General features: G+C 40.2%; 1 protein-coding gene across 2 annotated transcripts in view; it reads left to right on the forward strand.

The window, feature by feature from the left end:
• The first annotated feature begins 4,195 nt into the window (after positions 1-4,195).
• The window catches only part of NEBL (nebulette), a 439,204-nt gene continuing 419,209 nt past the window's right edge, over positions 4,196-24,190 (forward strand). For both annotated transcript variants that reach the window (XM_030550411.1, XM_030550412.1), the window contains exons 1-2: positions 4,196-4,525; positions 5,929-6,023. In XM_030550411.1, coding sequence (XP_030406271.1) covers positions 4,457-4,525; positions 5,929-6,023 — 164 coding nt within the window. In that variant the 5' untranslated portion in view covers positions 4,196-4,456. The remainder of the gene's footprint in view (positions 4,526-5,928; positions 6,024-24,190) is intronic.

Below are 24,190 nucleotides of genomic sequence, written 5' to 3' on the forward strand. Positions count from 1 at the left end.
CCAGCCAATTCTGTACCATATATGGAGGCATGTGCCAAGTTCTGCTAGGACAGGGGTCGGCAACCTTTCAGAAGTGGTGTGCCGAGTCTTCATTTAGTCACTCTAATTTAAGGCTTTGCGTGCCAGTAATACATTTTAACCTTTTTAGAAGGTCTTTCTATAAGTCTATAATATGTAACTAAACTATTGTTGTATGTAAAGTAAATAAGGTTTTTAAAATGTTTAAGAAGCTTCATTTAAAATTAAATTAAAATGCAGAGCCCCCTGAACCGGTGGCCAGGACTCGGGTAGTGTGTGTGCCACTGAAAATCAGCTCGCATGCCGCCTTCGGCACACATGCCACAGGTTGCCTACCTCTGTCCTAGGATGTGATTTATATAAAATATGTATTTATTACTGTTGTGCTTGCTCACTCTACATGATTGGCTGCCTATTAGTACTTCACATGCTATGTTAAAGTTACTTTTGTTGCTGACTATAATGTCCACTTTGCATAATACTCAAGTGGCTGAATCAGGCCCTGTGATAAACTTTGATTGGCTGACCACTTAGCATTTTCTTGCTCTTGCTCTAGCTCAAGAGTTAAATAGAAAGCAATGTTACCAATCTGTAAAACCATTTATCAAGATTTTTCTATAGATTCATACTGTGGGGATCATATTACAGAAAATAATTGTTTCTACACCATGTTGTGTTTTTGTTGCTGTTTACCTATGAAAACATAGAGACTCTAGGCTTAGCATGTCTAGAACCAAAGTTGGAAACATATTTCCTCTGACCCTAGTATATGATCTATACTAAGGGTGGATGCTTTCCCAGGGGACAACTTAAATGCACATTTCCATAACGGCACTCCAGATAACCTTAAGTAGAATAATGTCAAAGTTGTATTGTTTCTATTGGAAATGTAACTCTGTGGAGTTTACTTTGAACCACATAAAAAAGAAACTCAGACGGGGGGGGGGACGACTGACTGGCTCTTCCTGTGCCCGCTGACATGAGTTTCATTTTTTCTCCTCTCCACATAGTTAAGTATAGCCACAGCTTTCAGCAGTCTTTTTTCCAAAATTAGTTATGAGTATTATAGTAATACCTAAGGGCTCCACCTCATATTCCCTGTCCAGGGCCTTAATCTGGCTGCAAGACTATCCTTCCTCTCCACACATAAGTATTTTATAATGTACTTGAGTCAATATCCAAGCCTAACAGGCTGATTCTGCTCTTCTTATGTTGAGTGTAGTACCTTACTCTGCAAGTAATCTCAACCTTTTACTTGTAAAAGAAGCATATTTGATCTGAAGATCAGTGAAAGATGAGATAGAAACCCAGTATCGTTACCAATAAATTCGTCAGTTTTTACAATCTTTTAGACTAGAATCTGAGTATTTAATCTACTGATGTTTTGTAGACCACCACCTCTACAGGCTTTCTACAATAGGAAAATTATCCAAGGATGATAGTGAGTGCAGCTAAAGTAGTGCAGAATAGTTTAATTGCACATGTAAGTCAGGACAAACTACGTTCAGCTCACTTTTGGAAACCATGATTAAAAAGTCAGTAAGGACCTTAACTTGAGAGAACTGCTGCCTACCCTAGCAGAAAAGCAGCCATGTTCCACGTAGCAAACATAGGCCCTATCCTGAAGTGTGATCTACAAGGGCAGGTCCTTATGCCCAAACATGGACCCATTGCGTTCTATGGGACTCAGTGCAGGCAGAAAAGTCTACACTGTTTGCTGATTTTTTGCACACTTACTGCAAGTAAGACCTGGGCTGTAGGAGCTCTTCACAACTTCTGCCTTCATGATTTTTGCAGGGGACCTTTCTCCATGCAGTGCTGTGTCACCTAAGTGAACATGCACTGAAGTGCAAGCCAGAAGCCATAAAAACATAAGAATGGCTCTATTGGGTCAGACCAAAGGTTCATCTGGCCCAGTATCCTGTCTTCCAATAGCGGCCAATGCCAGGTGCCCCAGAGGGAATGAACAGAACATGTAATCATCAAGTGATCCACCTCCTGTTACTCATTCCCAGGTTCTGGCAAACAGAGGTTAGGGACATCTTTCCTGCCCATCCTGGCTAATAGTCCTAGCTGTTCCACTGACTGCTGTTAATGTATCTGTGCAGGCCTCATACCTCTACCTTAGGAAAGGAAATTATAGTTTACCCATTCGTAGATGAGAATTTGTAAAACATTTCAATTAAAAGAAATTTTGGTTCTTGAACTTCTGGGATTGGCATCATCATCACTACCTTATCAGATTTCAGGACTGGTGCACTGGTTGGGCTTATAGTTTACCATCTTCTATTGCACCAAGAAAGTTAGAAGAGATGGTGTTCATCTACACAATTTTCTACAACTTTTTTTTTCTGCAGAAACACCATCTGCACATTTATTACTTTACTGGGTTTAAAGTATTTACAGCTAGAGGAGATAGAAACCTAATATCATTACCACTTGTGGCTTATGATATTTGTCACCTCATAATTGGTAAGTATTTATTGTCTACTGTTCTAAACTGAAGTTTACTTAATTTGTTTGGCTGTACTTCCCATGCTCGAAAACAATTGATGGGGGTGAATGTAAACTTTTTTTATTAAAGATCTCATGTCCCTTTTTTATAAAAGTTGGGCTGCTCGACCAGGGGTTATAGCCAAGTTCTTGTATTTCATTCTGACTACCTAATAAAATTCCACTGTAAATATACTTCATGTCATAAAGTGGTGGAGTGTTGCTGTGTACTGTTGAAGAGTTGTAGTATTTATCCACTGACATGCAACCATTTCAGGGTTGAAAGTGCTCTCCTTGGGATGGTTTGCATACCACTTAGTTAAAGAGGATTGTGTTCAAGACAAAAATGCAATACTTTTGCCATAACATTCCCCAAGCACTAATAATGATTGGATTAAAATAAATTACTAAAGCCTTCTCTCAGAGAGTCTGATTCTGTCAGTCTCACTCAGGCTGAGTAGTACTTAAATATGTGAGTATTTGATGGGACTAGTGGTCTGCATAAGTACTACGCAGCCTGCGTTAAGGCCCAACAAAGTCAGGCCAGAAAGAGTAGGAGGTATAAGATATTGAAGAGAAATTCCTGGCTCAAGGGAAGAGGAAACACAAGTCTGTGTTGATTCTGCTACAGCTTGACATACTTTTGTCATGTGTAAAGTTGGTTGGAAAAACTTGGACAGGACTACTTACTGTCGGTAAATGCAGTTCTATCAAAATGCTTCACAAAATTGTGTCAATTTCTCCAAAATTTCATTTTGGAGAAAAACCAAAAGTTCTGATGCATTTTTGGGAAGGGAACTTTTTTTATTTTGAAATGACTGTTTCCCTTTTTTGTACTGTATTATAATATCAAAGTTGTAATCACACCACTGTGCGTGAACTGATCCAAAATTATTCCATCCTCCCCAACATTTTCCTTTGTGGAGAATTTTCAAAAGTTTGAGTTTTGTTCCAATTCAAAACAAAGCCATATTTCCTAATTTCAAAATCCTTTGTCAAAGGGAATTTCTGTCAAGTGCTTAGATACACTGGAGATAGTCACAGTACAATTAGTGCCCCTGATCCTGCAGCTTCACCTGCACAGACTCAAGGCACCATTGGTGGGGCTCTGACTTCAGGCTCTGGGCCTTAGTTTGTAAAATGCCCTGAGTTGTCCCATAAATGGGGTTATGGAAATACACATATGACTCGGGGTGCCAGTTCTGGGTGGCAGGAGTCCTGGAGGTTTCCTCAGCTGACACACTTAATTCCTGGAGATGCCAGGACAATCCTGGAGGGTTGGCAACCCAGGGTATTACTATGAAATGCCAAGCAGCCGCGCGTTCAGCCTTTTCCCCCGGGCGGAGGCAGGTGTGTGTGAGGCGCGTGCGAGGGCCAGAGGCCCAGCCCAGCTATCATTTCCCAGCCGGAGTTGAGGATCTTTGACCACCGCGTTTGCAGCGGAGTGTCTCTGTCACCCGCTGTCCCCCCGGCCGCCCAGCAGGTTGCTTCAGGCAGGCGGCGCCCCGCTGCCCACGCCGCGCGGGGGCGCCGAGACTGAGCTCCGCCGCCGGGGCTGGCTCGCTGCGGCGCGTCGGTGGGTTTGGCTTGTTCCTGCGCGGCGAAGGGCGCCGGGAGCTGTGAGCAGCGTGACTCACCCAGCCCGTCGGCGCGGGGAGCCCAGAGCGCAGGCACCGAGCGGAGGAGGAGGGTGGAGGCAGGCGGGCGGGGGACACGGGCTCCTCTCCCTCCCTGCCTCCCACTCGCACATGCTGCCGCCCTGCAGTCAGCTGGAGCAGCGCCTCCGCCGATGACCTTCTCGGCCGCTCGCCGCCCCTGAGCTGAGGACGCCCGGCTCGGCTGCCTTCTCGCCCCGCGGGGCGGGGATGTCACAGCGCCTCCCGGGAGCTGCTTCCACCGCCGGGACCAGTTGCAGAGCCGCCGCCGCTCGCGAGGAGCCTGAAAAATGAACCCCCAGTGCGCCCGCTGTGGCAAAGTCGTCTATCCCACGGAAAAAGTCAACTGCCTGGATAAGGTGCTGGGCGCCCCGCCGAGGGGACGGGGCACGGCGGGAGGAAAGGCGTGGGGGGGATAGGGTCAAGGGAGGAGGTGATAGATGGGTGAGCTCGGGGCTGAGGATGGTGACCATGAGGGTGTCACTGGGATGTGCTTCCTTCCCCCTCAAGTATCACCATTTTGCCTGCTGGAATAAGTACGTCGTCTGAAATGGGTGAAAACCAGCAAACCGCCTCCTAAAGCAGGCGTCCATGCTGGGGTGTGTGTGGGGGGGCTGTTTGGAAGGGTTAATGTTTAGTCACTAGGGGGAGGGGGGCAGTCGCCTTGGAGAAGCGGTGCTAGAGTATCTCTTTCTTCCTGGGAGCTCGGCTGTTGCTGCAGGGATCTAACTGATGTGGCTTAAAAAAAAAAAAAAAGGCACCAGAGTGTAAAATACCTGCAGGTTGCAAATAAAGTACCGCACCTCTGCCTGTCACTGCGCTGGAATCTGCTCCTCTTCTAATCGCGAGGGAACGGGCAGATAGTAATTAGCATGTCATAGCACAGCCGCTGCTGACGCATTGCTATGAATACATTGCTAGGGAGCCCAGAATTGAGATCAAGATTCAAATGCCCACTCACCGGTCAAGCACGACAGGGTTTTATGACTGTTTCAGACAACAACCCTTAATCTAATGCTTATAAAGGACAATGTTTTAGAGAATAGATAATAGAGTCCTTTTCTTCTCAGTTTCCCTAAAGGAAGTTAAATTCAAAGGTGAAACCCCTATGAGCTGTAGCAGATTTCTTCCAAGGTTGATGCAGCTTTAGATGCTTCAACAGCATACCATGCAACTGTTCTGCTGTGACTGATCATTAAACCACACCAGGGCAAGAGAGATGACCTTTCCTTTGATATTATTCCTGTTTAATATTAGTTATCGTGAAGCCTGATCATTTCATAACTGTACAAGCATCAAGACTGTGATGGGTGCTCCAGATTGACACCCCATACACGCTGGAAAGGGAGTAGTGGCTGTTAGATTAAAATACTATACTGTGTATTAAATGTAGTTTATATTTAGTAGACCAACAACCATATTAATTAGTGGTTTTATCCATGTAGTATTTTTAGAAAACATTTTTATTAATGTTGTACTAATCCAAATGTGAAAATTCTGCATCAGGTGTCCTTGAAATAATTCCACTAAGGTTAAGCTGCTGTGATCTTGGCATTCACTTTACTAAAGAATATATGGGATTTGGAATTGTTTCAGAAGTGCTTATAGTTGCATAAATCTTTAATTTACAGAAATACTTATTAAACATCCTACTGGTAAAAATCCTCTCCTAATTTGCAAAAATATTGACTTAAAATTGTATTTAAATACTTAATGTAACTTCAAAATTTTTTAATTAACTATAATTTAAATTTCTTTACAGTACTGGCATAAAGGATGTTTCCATTGTGAGGTCTGCAAAATGGCTTTAAACATGAACAACTACAAAGGATATGAAAAGAAACCATATTGCAATGCGTAAGTATTATAAATGTCAAGTCTTGCAGAAATGAATTTGAGAAAATAGCTTGTTGGGGAGATTATCAGAGCACAAACATAAATGGTATTGCTTTAGAAAGTTGATTAATTGTATTGCATAGGTGTGGCAGTGCAGTCCTAAAGAGCAATGTATCTTTTGCTTTCATGAAGGTCACCATGTCTATTTACTGTTTTAATGTATATGCTGTTATAGCAAATTTCTGCATAAAAATCCCATTCTGCAATGAGTGTGGTTAGACCCCAGTGCTGAGCCCCATTAATTTCACTGGGAATCTGCAAGAATAGAGAGATTCCCCCACACAGAGTTCAATGCATGTTTAGGTCTATAACAGGGGTCAGCAACCTTTCAGAAGGTTTCGCATGCTAGTAATACATTTTAACCTTTTTAGAAGGTCTCTTTCTATAATATATAACCAAATGATTGTTGTATGTAAAGTAAATAAGGTTTCAGAATGTTTAAGAAGCTTTATTTAAAATTAAATTAAAACGCAGAGTCCCCCAGACCAGTGTCCAGGACCCAGACAGTGTGAGTGCCACTGCAAATCAGCTCGCGTGCCACCTTCGGCACCCGTGCAATAGGTTGCCTACCCATGACCTATAATCAGGTCTATAATTTTCACTTCTGGTAAGAATTTTACAGAGGAACTGAACAATTAAAAAAAATCATATTTTTTTGTAAAAATCCTTATTTCTGTTGTTCAAACAACACCTTGGTTTATTAAAGCTGAATACTTTTAAAATTTTACTTTTCGCTGTTCTTGCCATCTACTTACCTTCTGCATTTATGTCAGCTTTGATTTTCAAAAAAGCTTAGTCAGTTTCATTTTTGTCTATAGTCCAATTCTGGTCAATCTCATCTTCCGGTTCTAATGAACTAGTACAGTGCTTCTGTGTTTGGGTTGCAAATACTGTAGGGGAACATTCTAGTATATAAAAATGTTCCTGTTGTTTGTACTGTGCCCTAACGTTTGCTAGGTGCATTCGAATATATATTTTTTAAGCTTTAGAAACATTTAAAAAAGCAAAGAACAAAAGGGTATTTTTTTTTTTATAAAACATGGACCAAATTTGACCTTAATGTCCCTTTAAAGTATATGCTCATATTGTGATAATTTCCATGCCAAAAGTATTAATACATGAAATATTTGTCAAAATAGTATTATCCTAAAAGCCTTATTTCATCAGTGTAACACTTCACTATGGACCCATACAAAACTGTCCAATAATTTGTAAATAGTTTATGCTTATCCTCTTCCATGATAAAATCATTGACAAATAAATGTAAAAATCCCTGTGTACTATACAAATATGAACATTTTCAATAAATGTTGTTACTCTGCTGCCAAACCTTGAAGATTTTGCTTTGAGTGTGTGTAATCACATTTTAGGAATTTATTTTTCTATCCCTAAGTTTCTGTTCTTCCTGCAGGATTGTACCTTGCACTGTGAACCCAGACCTCTTACATTACACAGGTACAAGCTTCATCAGTAGCTGCAGGATAAAAACAAGGTTACAGGAAGTGGTGTTGATGATTACGTACGTGGCACACTTCCCTGTGGGTCAGTCAATGGCCCATCGTGGTTCTGGATGGTCCTCTGCTGTTGGAACTGTTGTCTTTTGGATGAAGTCTGAAATAGAGCCCATATAACTTGTGGTCATTACAGATCCCATGATGCCTTGGTACTTCTTGTAAGAACACATTTTTGTATGTCCCTTGTCATGGCTACATTTCAACTCTGGTATTCTGCTCACTTAAGACTTCCTAAGTAGTTTCAATTGGTTATTTATATTTAATAACCCACTCTCCAACAGAAAATTCCTCTGTGCTGTGAGTGCATGGTAGGTGCAGTATTTCTATGCCAAAGGTTCCTACGTTTCAGTTGGGGAAGTGATGCTCTTCTGTGCAGTCTAATGCATGCTGAGATCTTTCAGAGTGGGGGCTGGGGGAGTAGAAAAAGTGCTATTAACATGTTAGGTACTATTCTTCCTGTTAGCTGATTTAATGAATTTAGTGTGTAATAATGATCCTTGAAAAGGAATCTATTGCCCTTTTAAAAAAACAGAATTATGTAATAATCACTGTTCAGATTAGTCAGGAGGAGCTAGTATGTATAATATGGGAGATCATAATTGAGAAAATGAGAGCTGAATTAGTAAAAATAATGTAAGAATGTCGTAAAGGTGAGTACCCCTGAGATTGTAAAGTTTTCTAAACTTTGTTCTTAAATTTTGTCAAACTTGTACTGGGTTTGTGAATATTACTTTGAGCATTTGCATAAAGTATTGATTTGCATATATCTTATTGTTGAACCACATAAAGCAGAATCATATTTTTAAAAGGAGTAACAAATGTGGGTCTGAACAATTGTTGAATACTTTTCAGGGAAAAATGAGACACTAGTTTGATGTAATGCAAAATGGTATTTTGAAAATGTAGTTTGTTTATTTGAATTATTATCTTTTGACTTATGAATCTTGCATCTGATTGATCACATAGTTAAAGTTACTTAGTTAAGTAACATTAATATAAATATTTTAAATGAGATTTACCTTCTTTAGTGTTCATCAGTAGGAGACCGCTGAAACCCCTGTTGGGTCAATTATTGCTTGATCATAAAATCTGCAAAAGAAAAACAAAATGTAAATTTACTTACATAGGCTGCTGGAAGTGCTTGACAAAAGCAGTTATTATTAGACAAGTAACTGAGGCCATCCATCAGTAAGAGTGTAATTTATAGAAAAAAGTACAAAATTATGCACAAATCATTTAAATGGAAGAACAACACTAAAACCATTTAATAGGCGTGAAAGTCATAGTTAACTTTTTGTTTAGATAAGTCAAAAGGCATTATAACCTCAGTAATTTCAGTGCCTCTTTATTAGTTCCTGAGTTAATATATTTGAATACATTGTATTTTAAACTTCATTTTCCATTTCATTGTGCAGGTATTTGCCTTTCTTCTTACTCATTTCACTGATGTACTTACAAGAAATGGAACTGTTGAAACCAACTTCATTTTCTGTTAGAAATAACAGTAATAGATACTGATCTGTGAATGTTCTGACTTCAAACTATGCTTTGTTTTGGTGGGGCAGAGGGAGCAGAATGGGGGGAATTAATAGACCAGGGAGGACTAGATTATATGAAATAGTTTAATTCAGTACGCTTTGGAATAAAACACAACTAAGTACACATACAAAGTTCACATTTTTTATAGACAAGAAAGAAATCTGTTTTAGTGGTCTAATTTCTAGCTGATGGATTTTATGCAATTCTTGTGATTAGGACATGTTGATAGAAAGGATAATTTCTGCTATACTAGGACCAGCAGAGATGTCAAGGCTATGTACCTCTTGCATTATGTATCTGAAATTCCTTTTATATGTTGTTTACTGAAGGAGCAACTCTGTTGCAAAAATTCCTTAACAGCTGTGAGGAGAACTTTGCCTGCATCATGCTTAGATGTGCAATTAGTATGAAAGGAAGAACTGTGTTGTGGGTAAGGAGCTGGACGGGATTTGAAATTTGGGTTCAATTGTCTTTTCTGCCACAGATTTCCTATGTGATCATAGGCAAGTCATATAAACTCTTTACCTCAGTTCACCCATCAGTAAAATGGGGATACTACCACTTCTTTTCTTCCACCCTTTGTCTGTCTTATTTATTTAGGCTATGTGTATATGTACAGTGCTTCAGCAGCACAGCTGTACTGATATAGTTGCAACGCTGCAGTGTGTCTGATGAAGTCTTTCTATGCCGATGGGAGAGCTCTCTTCCATCGGCATAAAAAACCATCTCTGTGAGCAGCATAAGCTATGTCGGTGAGAGAAGCTATGCACGTGACCCCATGTGTCGGTGTAACTTGTATCACTCGGGGGTGGAGTATTCACTCCCCTGAGCGATATAAGTTTTGCTGACATAGGCTGTACTGTAGTCAGAGCCTTAGTTTGTAAGCTCTTGGTTCTTTACTGTGGACATGTCTACACAATGGGTGTTTCAATGGCACACAGTTTTTATAGCTATGCTGCTGTAGTGCCAAAGTATAGACACTTCCTACATTGATGGAAGGGTTTTTTCCTTGGTAGTAAGTGACCCAACTTTTTGAACGGTGATAGTTAGGTCATGGAGGTCAGCTCGCTGTGATTCTCGGATGTGAATTTTTCAGAGCCCTGAGCAATATAGCTAAGTTGATCTAAATTTTTAAGGGTAGACCAAGGCTGTTTGTTTGTACAGTGCTTGGAACAATGGTGCTTTGATCCTCATTGGGGCCTTTAGGTGCTACCATAATACATATAATAATAGTATTTAAGTTTTCAGTTCACCTATTTCACATTCCTGTACAAACTCTCATACATATAAGACTTTTTTTTTTTTCTGTCTAATGTATGGGGCACATGATTGTCAGATCTGGGGTATAATTTTGTTCTGCCTTTGGTGCGCTGTGTGACTTCAGGCAAGTCACTCAACATCTCTGTGCCTAATCGGTGAAATGTGGCTAATGACACTTTTCTCTGTGGAGTGTTTTAAGGTCTATAAATGGAAAGTATTATAAAGTTGCTTATTGTATATATAGCAATCATGGGAAGACAACCTATCTTACCTTTTTCTGTAGAAACATAGTGCTGATTCCAGACAACTGTAAATAACCAAATAGTTGGTGCTAGGAAGTAATTAACATTTTGGCAGCAGCTGGTTGTACATAATAGTTCTTAAGCTTGTTAAATCACTGAATCATCTGTGATCATGATAAGGTGACTTGTTTTTATAAATATTCATTTGTGTAGAATTAAAAAATGACTCTCTATGGGTTGCTTTTATTTTTTCCTTGGGTCAGTTTTTGTTTTGTAACTTAAGTTTGCATTACCTAATTTGATAGAAAGAAATTTATCAAACAGTTTCACCTGACCAAAATATGAGACTATTTTTTAATGCAAAGCATTTTTGTCTTGCAGAAAATGAAACATATGCATTTTTTTTTTTTTAGCATGAGCTATACCCTGGTGATGAAAACGGGCTTCCTGCTTGACAAATTCAGCCAACAAAACATGTCTTAGATTTTGTAGAAATTAACAAAACAAACAGCTGTAACCCATGCAGATCAGTTATACCCTCCTGCAAAAGGCATCCAACCTTACTGACCAAATACATCCTTCCAAGATGGTCAGCATCTAAAAACGTTTACTCATCTCCACACGATACAACTTAATTAATGTTTTTATTCATGACAGCTGCCATATGAACTGATTATATAACTTCCTGTGGAATCAAAATTCACTCTAATCAGTCTTGGCATGGGCTATTTATGCTAGGGAGAAGAAACACTAATACATTGGGTGTTCTTGGTTTTAAACGTATGTTTCTTTGAAGTATTTATACAAACATATATTTGAAAGATTTTGGTATAAGAAACGTTAGGAGCCAAAGTTAAAGAGAAGAGATGAGACTATTAAGGTTCTTGTAATGTCTGTTGGGAGGCAATATAAAGTTATAGAACTATCTAGATGTTTACATGGGGTGGGGAGTGGATGGGACTAATTGGTAACTGGAGAGAGAGGTGTGACTAGTGCAGGTACTCCACTGTCACTGGATTTTGTACATGGTGGATTGAATGTGAAACCACAGAGGGCTTGATTTCCTATAGTCAGAAAAATTCTTGGAAGTGTCCATTATATCTCCTAACATAGTTCTAGATAAAGCTTATTTTTCAATATTGAATTCACTAGGGGATCGTTTTCATTCTAATTGTAATAAAAGTGAAAGCTACTGATCAACTGTAAATAACAGATTAATTATTACTGTTTAATTATTACCAAGTGTTAGACTATATGCTTCTGACTCAGCATGCCTAAGATTGAAAGAAATAATAGGAAACAAGAAATGGAATGGACATTTAGTAATGAAAATGGATAATTCTTCTCAAATCCATGTAAATAGTCAAGAGTTGTTGACTAGCAAGAGAGGATTTGTGCTCCTCTGAAAAAGTCCAGATAACCAGTTTCTTTGGATTCTTCCTGATCAAATTGTTCAGTGAAGTGAAAGAACAGACTATTGAGTTTGATCCTGCAAATGAGAGTTGTTTGCATAATGGAAAAATAGCTGAGGATCTGATGTGATTTCCTGTAGTAGGCCTTCTTGCAGCTTTTGATCATCAGCTTTATTTTTCAGTAAGCTTTGTTAGTCACAGCTATCCCCAAATGGCAAAAATCAATCAGGGCTGCCCAGAGGATTCAGGATGCCTGGGGCAAAGCGGGGGAGTGGACATAAAAAAAGGCGCCACCCACTGTGGCGCGTGTACTCACCAGGTGGCACTCCGAGTCTTCAGCAGCAGCGGGTCCATCACTGGCTCCACATCTTTGGCAGCACTGAAGGACCTGCTGCTGAAGACCCAGACTGCTGCTGGGTGAGTAAAAATTAAAAAGGCGCTTCTAGCCAGGGAAGGGATTCTCGGCCAGGGCTCGCATGCGGCCTGGGGCGAATTGCCTCACTTCCGCACCTCGCCCCCCTTTGGGCGACCCTGAAATCAATTGGTGAGTATGCAGAAAACAACAATCACCTCCCTCCTCCACACCTCATCTGAAAGACAAAGATTTACATTTTCTTTCCAAGTTGCTAACCTTTCTTTATGCTAACAACATATTCTTCCATATGCCACAAAATGAACTGTTCAAAGGAATTGACTGAAGCTCTTCCTATGTTCCTGGAAACAGACTTAAACTTGTAGGTCCAGGGCTACCGCTGTAACTGAAGAGAGAGGAGAAAATTAAGGAAGAACTTAATAATTGTTGACAGTAATACTAAACTATTTGTTCAAATGTTAAAAATAACCTGATATCTACAAGCATCCGTGAAGGGAAAAATGTATTCCTATTTGATTCTATAAAATCTTAATTTGAAAATGGAGTATATGTCCAACTTGCTGCTGATGGCATTCAGCAGTAAAGAGAAAAGTATGACAAAAGAGGACTTTGCCATTTGCTCAAACAATAGAAATAAAATGGAAGAGATGAAAGCATCTTAGGTACAATTGTTCTAAATTTCTGACATATGAGTGTTCAGCACACTACTTGTTGAAGAAGACACGATCCTTAAGGCATATTGTGGAGTTCAAAACATTTTCTGCAATCACCATCAGCTTCAAAGTTGTAGAAGAAATAGAAAAACAGGAATAATACTCCAGTTTCTCAATGATGCTTGGAACTTTTGGGAAGATTATGGTCCCAATTCAGGATCATGTTCCAAACCCCCTTTAGTGGGGCAAAGGGTCTGGAAAGCTGCCCCAAATGGGCAGTTGAGAGTTTCCCCTCTGCATGGAAGAATCTCCAGCTTCTGTAGAGCCAGTATAGCCAGCCCTACACCACTCCTACCAGTTTCCCCCAGTGTAGGCGTTATGCTAGGAGCTGCTGCATTCCAGCAATTTCCCACTTGATGTAATTGCTCCAGCATTCCTTTAGAAGCTGGCATAATTTAGAACAGCCCTGTGGCAAATAAATAACGTTATGCAGATTAATTGTATTTTTATGAAGGTCTGCAAATTATACAATATCTAATGCTTTACTTCAGCAGTACCCATTAAGAGTCTGGCTGTCTTGTAAATTGGTCAGTTGTGTTTTCTGTCAGTTTTGCTGTTTTGGGTTGAATAAACACACACAGTTTTCCACATTCAAATAGTCTTTGGTCATCAGTGTGTGTAGATAAGTGGTTTTCAAACTTTTTGAGTCTCCCCCTCCCCCTTGAGTTGCAATTTTTGGTTGTGCCCACCCTCAATTGAGACCAAAATAGATAGGCTATCAAGCATACTTTTGCATGTATTCATAAACCTAATAGAAACCATAGCACAACTTTAATTAAATTACCTACATCTGTAGTTTCAGATACACAGATACCAATGGCACAGCAAATGTTTCCTCAGCAGTGGGCAGCGTCTACCTTGCAATTAGGCTGCACTGGTAGGGCAGGGCCAATATCTCCCCCCCCCCCCCCCGCCCCCAGGGTTTTCAGGGTGGGGGAAGGCGCGTGTGGTGGTCTCTGGGGGAGGAGCCAGTGCTGGGTGCAGAGGCTGCTGGGAGTGGAAATTGATGTGGCTTGGCAGATGTTAACACTGATCCGCAGGCTGGGTGGCCCACTGAGGTGAGTCAGAGGGTGGAGGTGTGTTTGCTTTCCCGAATGTTCCTCTAGCTCCCCTGGGGAATGGGGAGGGGCGTTGCTTGAAAACCTCTGGTGTAGATAGTTTTCGTGGTTTTCTTCTTCTTTTTTTCTCCAAGTAAGTGTGTGTTGGGAAACATAGTCCCTCAGGAGCCGTAATCACAGGAAGAAGAGTGAAAATTCTTAGCATTACGTGGATATTGAGAGAGAATATTAGGACAATTTAAGCAGGAATTTCAGTAATGATAAGAACTCGGTTGCTTGCAGTATCTCTTCCTGTGCTGATACTCAGAAGAAGCTTAATGTTTCTTATCAGGTGTAACTGTGGGAAGTAAGAGCTAAGAGACTGCTCAAGATTCATCTTAGTTGTGTTTTCTAAAATACTTAGGTAGCAGAGCAATAAAAATGGAGAAAATTTTGTTGTAATTCCAGATCCATTTAGCTAAATGAATCAAACATTGATAACACTGCCAAAATGCTTCTGAAATAAATATAGTCCAACTTTACTAATTCTCGGTCACTGAGAATGAAAATGATGCTTAAAATTGTTGATTGGCTCTAGTTTTCAAGATTTGCTATTGGGTCAGTATATACGACCCTTGACTTGGGAATGGCGGAGGATAAGTAGTTATAAAGGGAAGGGATCTCAATTTAAACCAGAAATGACTAAAATACATCTTTGACTGGATCTATGAATAAATCTATGACTGGGTTTGGACAGTACTTGCTTTTTAGGCAAAACAATGAATGATGCAATCTGAAGCTGGTATTGCGTCATACGTGATATGAATTGCATCATGTTATTCCTAGAAGTCATGGATGATGCAATCATAACGAAGCTTACATCACTCTGCTGAACAAATTGCCCTATATCAGCTCTAGAAATCATACAGTGTCGTGCTCTCTTATTTGTCAGTGTTTGATTTTGCAAAGGGACACATTTCTGTTTAGCTAAAGTGAGCAGAGATGCCTCGTACTTATGTGAACAGTGCAGATAACTTCTGCTATGTTTGTGGTGAAGTGACTTTTGTATCACAAAAGCGCAGTATAACCACTATGGTTAAGAAAGCCTATCACCTTTATTTTGGCTGCAAAATTGGAGATCAGGACAAGAGGTGGGCCCCACACATATGCTGCAACACTTGTGCAACAAATCTTCACCAGTGGTTGAACAGGAAAAGGAAATCTATGCCTTTTGCAGTGCCAGTGATTTGGAGAGAGCCAACAGATCATACCAGCAATTGTTACTTCTGCATGGTGCCTCCAGTTGGGAAAGGTGTGTCAAAGAAGAAAAAGTGGACTGTGCATTATCCAAACATTCCATCAGCTATACTCCCAGTACCCCACGGAGAAGGACTGCCGGTTCCTGATGCACCAGAATCATTCTCACTTGAGTCAGACGAGGAAGAGGATGAAACTTCTGGTCCTGAACCATCAATGTCACAGGACCCACATTTTCTCCCATCCTCCTCCTCTGAACTACACCTAATAACACAAGGTGAACTGAATGACCTTGTCAGGGATTTGGAACTACCCAAAAGTAAGGCAGAGCTGTTGTGCTCCAGACTACAGCAGTGGAATCTCCTGGCAGGCTATCAGGGCAAATGGAGCCCATCAATGCTTGCAGACTATTGCTGGACAGTGACAAGAGATGCTCCAGTTAATGAATACAAGAGACAAGCCAAGAAGCGCCGAGTAGACACTGAATAGGACTAAACTATGTACATAATCGTTTTTTGCCTTTTGTTTCATAATACATTTTATTTATATAACCCTTTTGCTGATTTTTAAAGTGTTACATAAACAGGACAGGTGAAATATTATCATGTAAAGCAACCATAAACACATGAAAAGACCTAGGTTTACAATTTATGATTAAAACTCTACTATCTACACAATATACATAGACATAAAATGTAAAAACTTAAATATCTTAGAAACAGTAGCCGATCAGTTGTTTTGTTTATCATATTTGAATTCAGCACATCAAAATACATAATAAATATCACATTTTATCTCTGAAGCAGAGGACTTCTCAAAAATTGTAGACCAGTGATAAGTGGAAGAAACTGGAACATCTGTAGTTCCTGTATGATGTCTGATGGTATATTCTGCTAGTGGTATTTCACTTGATGGAATGGGCATTGAAAATTCTAGACCACTTCAATTCCTATTTTTTATTTTGTTTTTTCAAAGTGTCTTTTAAATTAATCTTTGTGACATTTGTGAAATCCTTATTGCTGTATTGATATGGTTGTTGGCAGTTCCACTGTGGTGCTCTGTACTCCAGTGCTGATATTTTGTCTCATAAGAAGGAATGTTGAATGATATGATAAACTCTGTGTTCTATTATGCATGAAGGAAAATATTCCAACTTTGAGTCCCCTTGAGTTTTCAAAATGGATGAAGTATAATGGAAAATAACAACATCAGTGTGATTGTCTCATTGTGGTAATAAATATGCAGAACTATTTATTAGTTACGTCCCTGGAAACACTCTTGCCATAAAGGTCCAGATAGATCACAATCTTGGCAGAGCTACTGATAAATAATGTCGTATTGGTATGGGTACCCTCATGGCCCCACAGTATGCCAAATTTTTTATGGCTGACTTAGAACAATGCTTCCTCAGCTCTCGTCCCCTAATGCCCCTACTCTACTTGCACTACATTGATGACATCTTCATCATCTGGACCCCTGGAAAAGAAGCCCTTGAGGAATTTCAACAATTTCCATGTCACCATCAACCTCAGCCTGGACCAGTCCACACAAGAGATCCATTTCCTGGACATGACAGTGCTAATAAGCGATGGTCACATAAACACCATGCCAGAAATCTACTGACCGCTATACTTACCTACATGCCTCCAGCTTCCATCCAGGACACACCACACGATCCATTGTCTATAGCCAAGCTCTACAATACAATCTCATTTGCTCCAACCCCTCAGACAGAGACAAACACCTACAAGATCTCTATCAAGCGTTCTTACAACTACAATGCCCACCTGATGAAGTGAAGAAACAGATTGACAGAGCCAGAAAAGTACCCAGAAGTCTCCCACTACAGGACAGGCCCAACAAAGAAAGTAACAGAACGCCACTAGTCGTCACCTTCAGCCCCCAACTAAAACCTCTCCAGCGCATCATGAAGGATCTACAACCTATCCTGAAGGACAATCCATCACTCTCACAGATCTTGGGAGACAGGCCAGTCCTTGCTTACAGACAGCCCCCAAACCTGAAATAAATACTCACCAGCAACTACATACCACACAACAAAAACACTAATCCAGGAACCTATCCTTGCAACAAAGCCCGTTGCCAACTCTGTCCACATATCTATTCGGGGGACACCATCATAGGACGTAAACACATCAACCACACTATCAGAGGCTCGTTCATCTGCACATCTACCAATGTGATATATGCCATCATGTGCCAGCAATGCCCTTCTGCCATGTACATTGGCCAAACCGGATAGTCTCTATGTAAAAGAATAAATGGACACACATCAGACATCAAGAATTATTCAAAAAACAGTTGGAGAACACTTCAATCTCCCTGGTCACTTGAATACAGACCTAAAAGTTGCAATATTACAACAAAAAAGCTTCAAAAACAGACTCCAATGAGAGACTGCTGAATTGGAATTAATTTGCAAACTGGACACCATTAAATTAGGCTTAAATAAAGACTGGGAGTGGATGGGTCATTACATAAAGTAAAACTATTTCCCCATGTTTATTTTTCACCCCTACTGCTCCTCACATCTTCTTGTCAACTGCTGGAAATGGGCCATTTTGATTACCACTACAAATTTTTTTTTCTCTCCTGATGTAATAGCTCACCTTAACATCACTCTCGTTATAGTGTGTACGGTAACACTCATTGTTTCATGTTCTCTCTGTGTGTGTGTGTGTGTGTATATATGTATATATATATATATACATATATACACACAATCTTCCTACTATATTTTCCACTGCATGCATCCAATGAAGTGGGTTTTAGCACACGAAAGCTTATGCTCAAATAAATTTGTTAGTCTCTAAGGTGCCACAAGTATTCCTGTTCTTTTTGTTGATACAGACTAACACGGCTGCTACTCTGAAACCTTTCAGAATGTTGTATTTGTAATTGCTGCGGTACACTTACAGGAACCTCACTAGATTTAGTGGTTTTTAGGCAGTGATTCATATAATAGACACACGTACAACTAGATGCTTTGAGTGAGATCCTGAATACCAGAGTAGCATTAATTCATTGCTTAAGTACCATCAAAGCCTAAACCTACAAGTCCAACGAAATTTACTCCTTTAATTTGCAGCTCATCAATCTCTTTTCCACTCTGACACTTCCTCTCTTGACGTTGAGAAAAGGTGAACAGATCATTCCTCTGCGTATTGGTGTAGACTGAAGAGTGTGGGCTACTTGCCTAAATAACTTTTGTTGGTGCTGATAGAGGTGCTCTGAACTATGGAAGTTGAGAATCCAGTGTAGAAACTCAAAAAATAAAATCCACCTTCTGTTCCTGGTTGCAGTGGAGGTGCATGACCTGCGATTTGGCCTCATATAATTTAAGTTTGAGGAAGCGATGAAAATATATTATCAGTATTGCACGTTGGTGAGGAACATCACAGCATAGCTTTCAATTAAGAAATATTGTTGAGACTTTTGGCCAATGATTATACCAACTGTTGCAAAGGATTACCTGGAAAAGATATAGTTAGCACTTCAGAGTATTTCTTAAACAAAGGAAATAGCTTTACAGTTTCTGGACAATTTTATCTTTTAGGTCTTGTTTCACAGTTGCCAAAGATTCCTACCAGTTTTCTTTTCTTGGCAGGATAAATGTTGGGATGTAGCTTTTTACATTCTAAAGCTCTCCATGGCCACATTTTTCATATAGGTGCACTGGTTTGATGCCAAGTTTTTAAATTAAACCTAAATTCATACTGTTTTAATTTTTAAGGGTGTCATAAACAGATAGTTAAGGGTTAATGTCTCTTTCACCTATAAAGGGTTAACAAACAGTGACCTGCAAACACCTGACCAGAGGACCAATCAGGAGACAAAATACTTTCAAATCTCGTGGAGGGAAGCCTTTGTTTGTGGGGTTTGGGTTTGGCTTTGTTCTCTCTGGGTCTTGGACGGGACTAGAGGTGCCATCAGGTTTCTGCCAATCTCCCTGCTACAGTCTCTTATCTATTCAGAATTGTGAGTAAGAAAGGGCGGTCATAGTCTTTTAATTTGTTTTTTTTTTCATTTACATATGTGTACTTGCTGGAAGTACCTTAAATTATGTTTCTGCTGGAGAAAGTTTCTTTCTATTGTTTATAGTTGAAAGACCCTGTAACTTTTTACCATCTAAAGTGCAGAGATAAACCTTTGACTTTTTTTTTAAAAGCAATCTTTCAACTATAAACAATAGAAAGAAACTTTCTCCAGCAGAAACACAATTTAAGCTACTTCCAGCAAGTACACATATGTAAATGAAAAAAACCCCACAAATTAAAAGACTATGGACCGCCTTTTCTTACTCACAATTCTGAATAGATAAGAGAGTGTAGCAGGGAGATTGGCAGAAACGTGGTTGCACCTCTAGTCCCGTCCAAGACCCAGAGAGAACAAAGCCAAACCCAAACCCCACAAAGAAAGGCTTCCCTCCACGAGATTCGAAAGTATTTTGTCTCCTGATTGGTCCTCTGGTCAGGTGTTTGCAGGTCACTGTTTGTTAACCCTTTATAGGTGAAAGACATTAACCCTTAGCTATCTGTTCATGACGCTCCCCCCAAATCGCAGACAGTGGGGAACCTTCCTATAGGATTTTTTCCTATAACTTTAGAATAAACAGGTTAATACAACACATGTACCTTTACATATACTACTAAGTATGTAAACTACAAGACTTTTTACATTTTAAGGACAAATTTTAACCAGTGGATTCTGGGAAACTTTCACGAGAGAGTGCATCAGTTACTTTGTTAGAAGCTTCTGAAATGTGTTGAATTTCAAAATCAAAATCTTGGAGAGCTAAACTCCATTGAAGCAGTTTTTTGTTGTTTTTCCAGTTCTCGTTGGTGGGCTGCATCTTTGGCTTCTTGTTCTCTTTTATGGGCTGCCAGTTTGATGTTTTCTTCCTTTTCTTTCAGCTCCGCCTCTTTTTCTCTTTTTTCCATTTGTCGCCTGTGGTCTGCTTCCTTGTTTTGGGCCTCTGCCTCCATTTTTGCCTTGGAAGTCATGGTTCCTGTTTTCTTGTGTTGGGGTGCTCTCTGCTGATTTACTGTCTGAATTACTGTTCCTCTGCTGCCTGCTCTGTTGCTAAGCAACAGAGTGTTTCTAACAAGCCTTCCCAAATAAAACTAGAACAAAAGGAAAACCTTTATTTGCATGTGTGTTCTGCTGGTGTAGTTGACTCACAGCTGGAGTTCTATTGTCTAACAAAAGACCCCTGTTAAACTTAATGGCCCTTGCCTGAGGCCATATCCAGACCGAAGCAAGGAAAAAAAAATTCTCTGGTTGTAGGTTTAAAAAAAACAAACCCTTACCCCTGCTTACAAACAGCTAACAGAGAAAAGAAAATTAATAATTTTACTGGCTTTTGGATTCTACTATCCCAACCGCTGCCAACATGTCGTAGTATAATTCCCAAATCTGGACCTTAGCGTCCAAAATATGGGTACTAGCATGAATTCCCCTAAGCCCAATTACCAGCTTAGATCTGATAGGCTGCCACCAATCGGGACTTTTTAGGGCCTGATACCCTCTGGTCCCCCCAAAACCTTCCCAGGGGACCCCAAGACCCAGATTCCTTGAGTCTCACAACAAAGGGAAATAAACCATTCCCTTCCCCCTCCCTTCTTCCTCCCAGCTCCTTCCCGCCCTGGGCTCACTAGGAGATTGCCTGATTCAACTTTTTGAATCACCACACTGAGAGGAGTGTTACCTTCCCCCTCACCCAGAGGCAATACAAGCTGCATGAATATAACACAAAGAGAAATTTTATCCTTCCCTTCTCCCCACCAATTTCCTGGTGAGTACAGACACAATTCCCTTGAAGCTTAACTAAGAGAAAAGAAATCAAACAGGTCTTAAAAAGCAAAACTTTTAATAAAAAAGAAAGGAAAAAAAAGTAAAAAATTTATCTCTGCACTTTAGATGGTAAAAAGTTACAGGGTCTTTCAACTATAAACAATAGAAAGAAACTTTCTCCAGCAGAAACACAATTTAGCTACTTCCAGCAAGTATACATATGTAAATGAAAAAAACCCCACAAATTAAAAGACTGTGACCGCCTTTTCTTACTCACAATTCTGAATAGATAAGAGACTGTAGCAGGGAGATTGGCAGAAACGTGGTTGCACCTCTAGTCCCGTCCAAGACCCAGAGAGAACAAAGCCAAACCCAAACCCCACAAAGAAAGGCTTCCCTCCACGAGATTCGAAAGTATTTTGTCTCCTGATTGGTCCTCTGGTCAGGTGTTTGCAGGTCACGGTTTGTTAACCCTTTATAGGTGAAAGAGACATTAACCCTTAGCTATCTGTTTATGACAAACGGTAAAATAATTTTGTAGTTGTTTTTTTCTGGAAACGAGAAGACTATATGATCTGGTAGTAGCTGTTTGGTTTTTTCCCAGTTTTACTCCGAAAAAACTAAGAAATGGGTGCTCACAACACCATTCCCACCAACATTTTAACTTATAAATGTGGATCGTTAGGAAAAAAAATAGGGGCCCTGCTTTTAAACTTAATTGAAATACACTGGGTTTATGCGAACTTTGGGGAGGGACAAAGTAGTAATATTAGATTTTTTTTTCTTTACTTAAAAAAAAAAAGTAGAGAATGACCCTCTGAAACAGTGAAAGTTGGCATGTATTCAGTACAGTAAATAGTGTTCACACATTGTGTGGCAATGATTACTTTAATCTATGAATGCCGGGGTGTTGGAATTCTTGGTTGGATTTGTTGAGATATTCAAAAGAAAGGGAGCTATTATTGTGACTACTACCAGCAAAAACTGCTCAGTAACACAAAGCAAGGGACGTTAGTACTACTTTAAGCAGTAGTCTTTCCTCTGGAGATATGTCTGAAATAACTCTTTGGTATAGAATAAAAAGAATCTGAGAGTTTAAAATATTTGCATGTGCCTTTTTCACATTGAGTATTTGGTATGAATTTTGCAGAATACCAGAAAAGAGAGACAAAAATAGCTGATACCGACACAGTGGCAAAATGAGAACATATGCATGGAATTAAGCTGCATGCTGCAATTTTTATGAAACTTTAACTCAGGGCAGGGGTGCTACCTGCCTATTACCCATGCTCTCCTATACCAGGCATTTAATTGGCTCCTTACCATATAACCTGTAACTCGGGGTAGGCACTCCTCAAACTAACCCACCAGGACTCCGCTGTCTCTGAGTCCCAGGAGAGGGGCAGGTGGGTGGGGACCTTGGCACATGAGGGCCACCAGGTCTTATCTTCTCCCATGAGCCTAAGTCCTATTACCAAAATCCCAGGTTTTTAACCTCTGGAAACCATTTTATCCTTTTAACTCACTTGAAACTGGCCACAAGCTACAAAAAATTAACAACTCAACCCAACTACCTCAGTTCTGCCTTCCTATTTAACCTACTGTAGGTTGAAGGTGGTGCAAGGACAGTGAAAAACTCCCTGGTCCTCTGCCAGTTGGCCCATGGGAGAAAAAATTCCTTCCTGACCCCCAAACCAGTGATTGGCTAGACTCATAGCATCTGTCAGGCCAGATTCCCATTCCTAGTTCAGCGTGGGGCTGCTGGAATGGGTTTGAAAGACGTTCCACGTGGTTCCTGCTCCAGGTTAAATCCTGGGGAATGTTGGCCAATCAGTACCCCTCTCCTGCAACTGCCCAATGGGTACCAGAGACTCCCGAGGAGTTACCTAGTGTCTTTCAGCAGGTGTCTCCCTTCCTTGCTCCTGTCCTCTTTCACTGCTGCCCCTATCAAGTACCTCCACTCATTGAGGCAGGTGGGTGGCATGTACAACAGGTGTTAACGTACCTTAACTACAGATTTTTTTGAGAGAATAAGGAGAGAACAGTGAAGGTGAAACTAGGTTAAATGAAAGAAAATATAAAGAGTTTTAGACAGAATATGAACTGAAATGTAAACGGATGAACAATCCTAGTAAACTAGACTGAAGGAAAACTACTAAAGGAAACCTAAAGCAGACACCTCCAGTTATATAATAAATTGTGTGTTTGTGCGTGCATGTATGCACAAGGAAAGGGTGAGGGAAGGAAGCTAAGGTTATAAAATTTCTTATTTTATACAAATTTTTATTCAGCCTTTTGATGTGACTGTAAGAGTAGCAAATGCTAACTTTTTCAAATTGGAAATATTTTTCTGGCCTTTGACTGAATGTGGTCTTATGATAACAGGTAATATTTTAATCAGGTAATGGCTTTTAATTTACCACGAACACCATTTATTTTGATGTTAAGATTCTTATTCTTTGTTTGGTAAGAGAAATTGAAAACACAATTGCATCTCCAAGTAAATCTTTCACTATTTAGAGTAAACTCTTCTTCATATCTCTTACTGTAGTTGTGACATTTAATTTTGGGACCCAGATTGACAAGGATGAGTGAAACTGAAGGAGAAAGTAGAAACAAATAGATGAACTCTGTTTATGGCTATGTCTATACTACAGCTTATGTTGGCATAACCTATGTCATTCAGAGGTGTGAATAACCCACCCCTCAGGGCTTGTCTACATCAGAAAGTTGCAGCGCTGGTGAGGGAGTTACAGCGCTGCAACTTTGAAGGTGTACACATCTGCAGGGCACCACCAGCGCTGCAACTCCCTGTTTGCAGCGCTGGCCGTACTCCCGTTTTGTCTCGGGTGTAGAGGATCCAGCGCTGGTGATCCAGCGCTGGTAATCCAATGTAGACAGTTACCAGCGCTTTTCTTGACCTCCGTGGAAGGAGGAAGCCTCTGGTAATCAAGCTGGTTTCCTTTC

This window comes from Gopherus evgoodei, chromosome 2 (genome assembly GCF_007399415.2).
Source record: "Gopherus evgoodei ecotype Sinaloan lineage chromosome 2, rGopEvg1_v1.p, whole genome shotgun sequence".
Classification (NCBI taxonomy): Eukaryota; Metazoa; Chordata; order Testudines; family Testudinidae; genus Gopherus; species Gopherus evgoodei.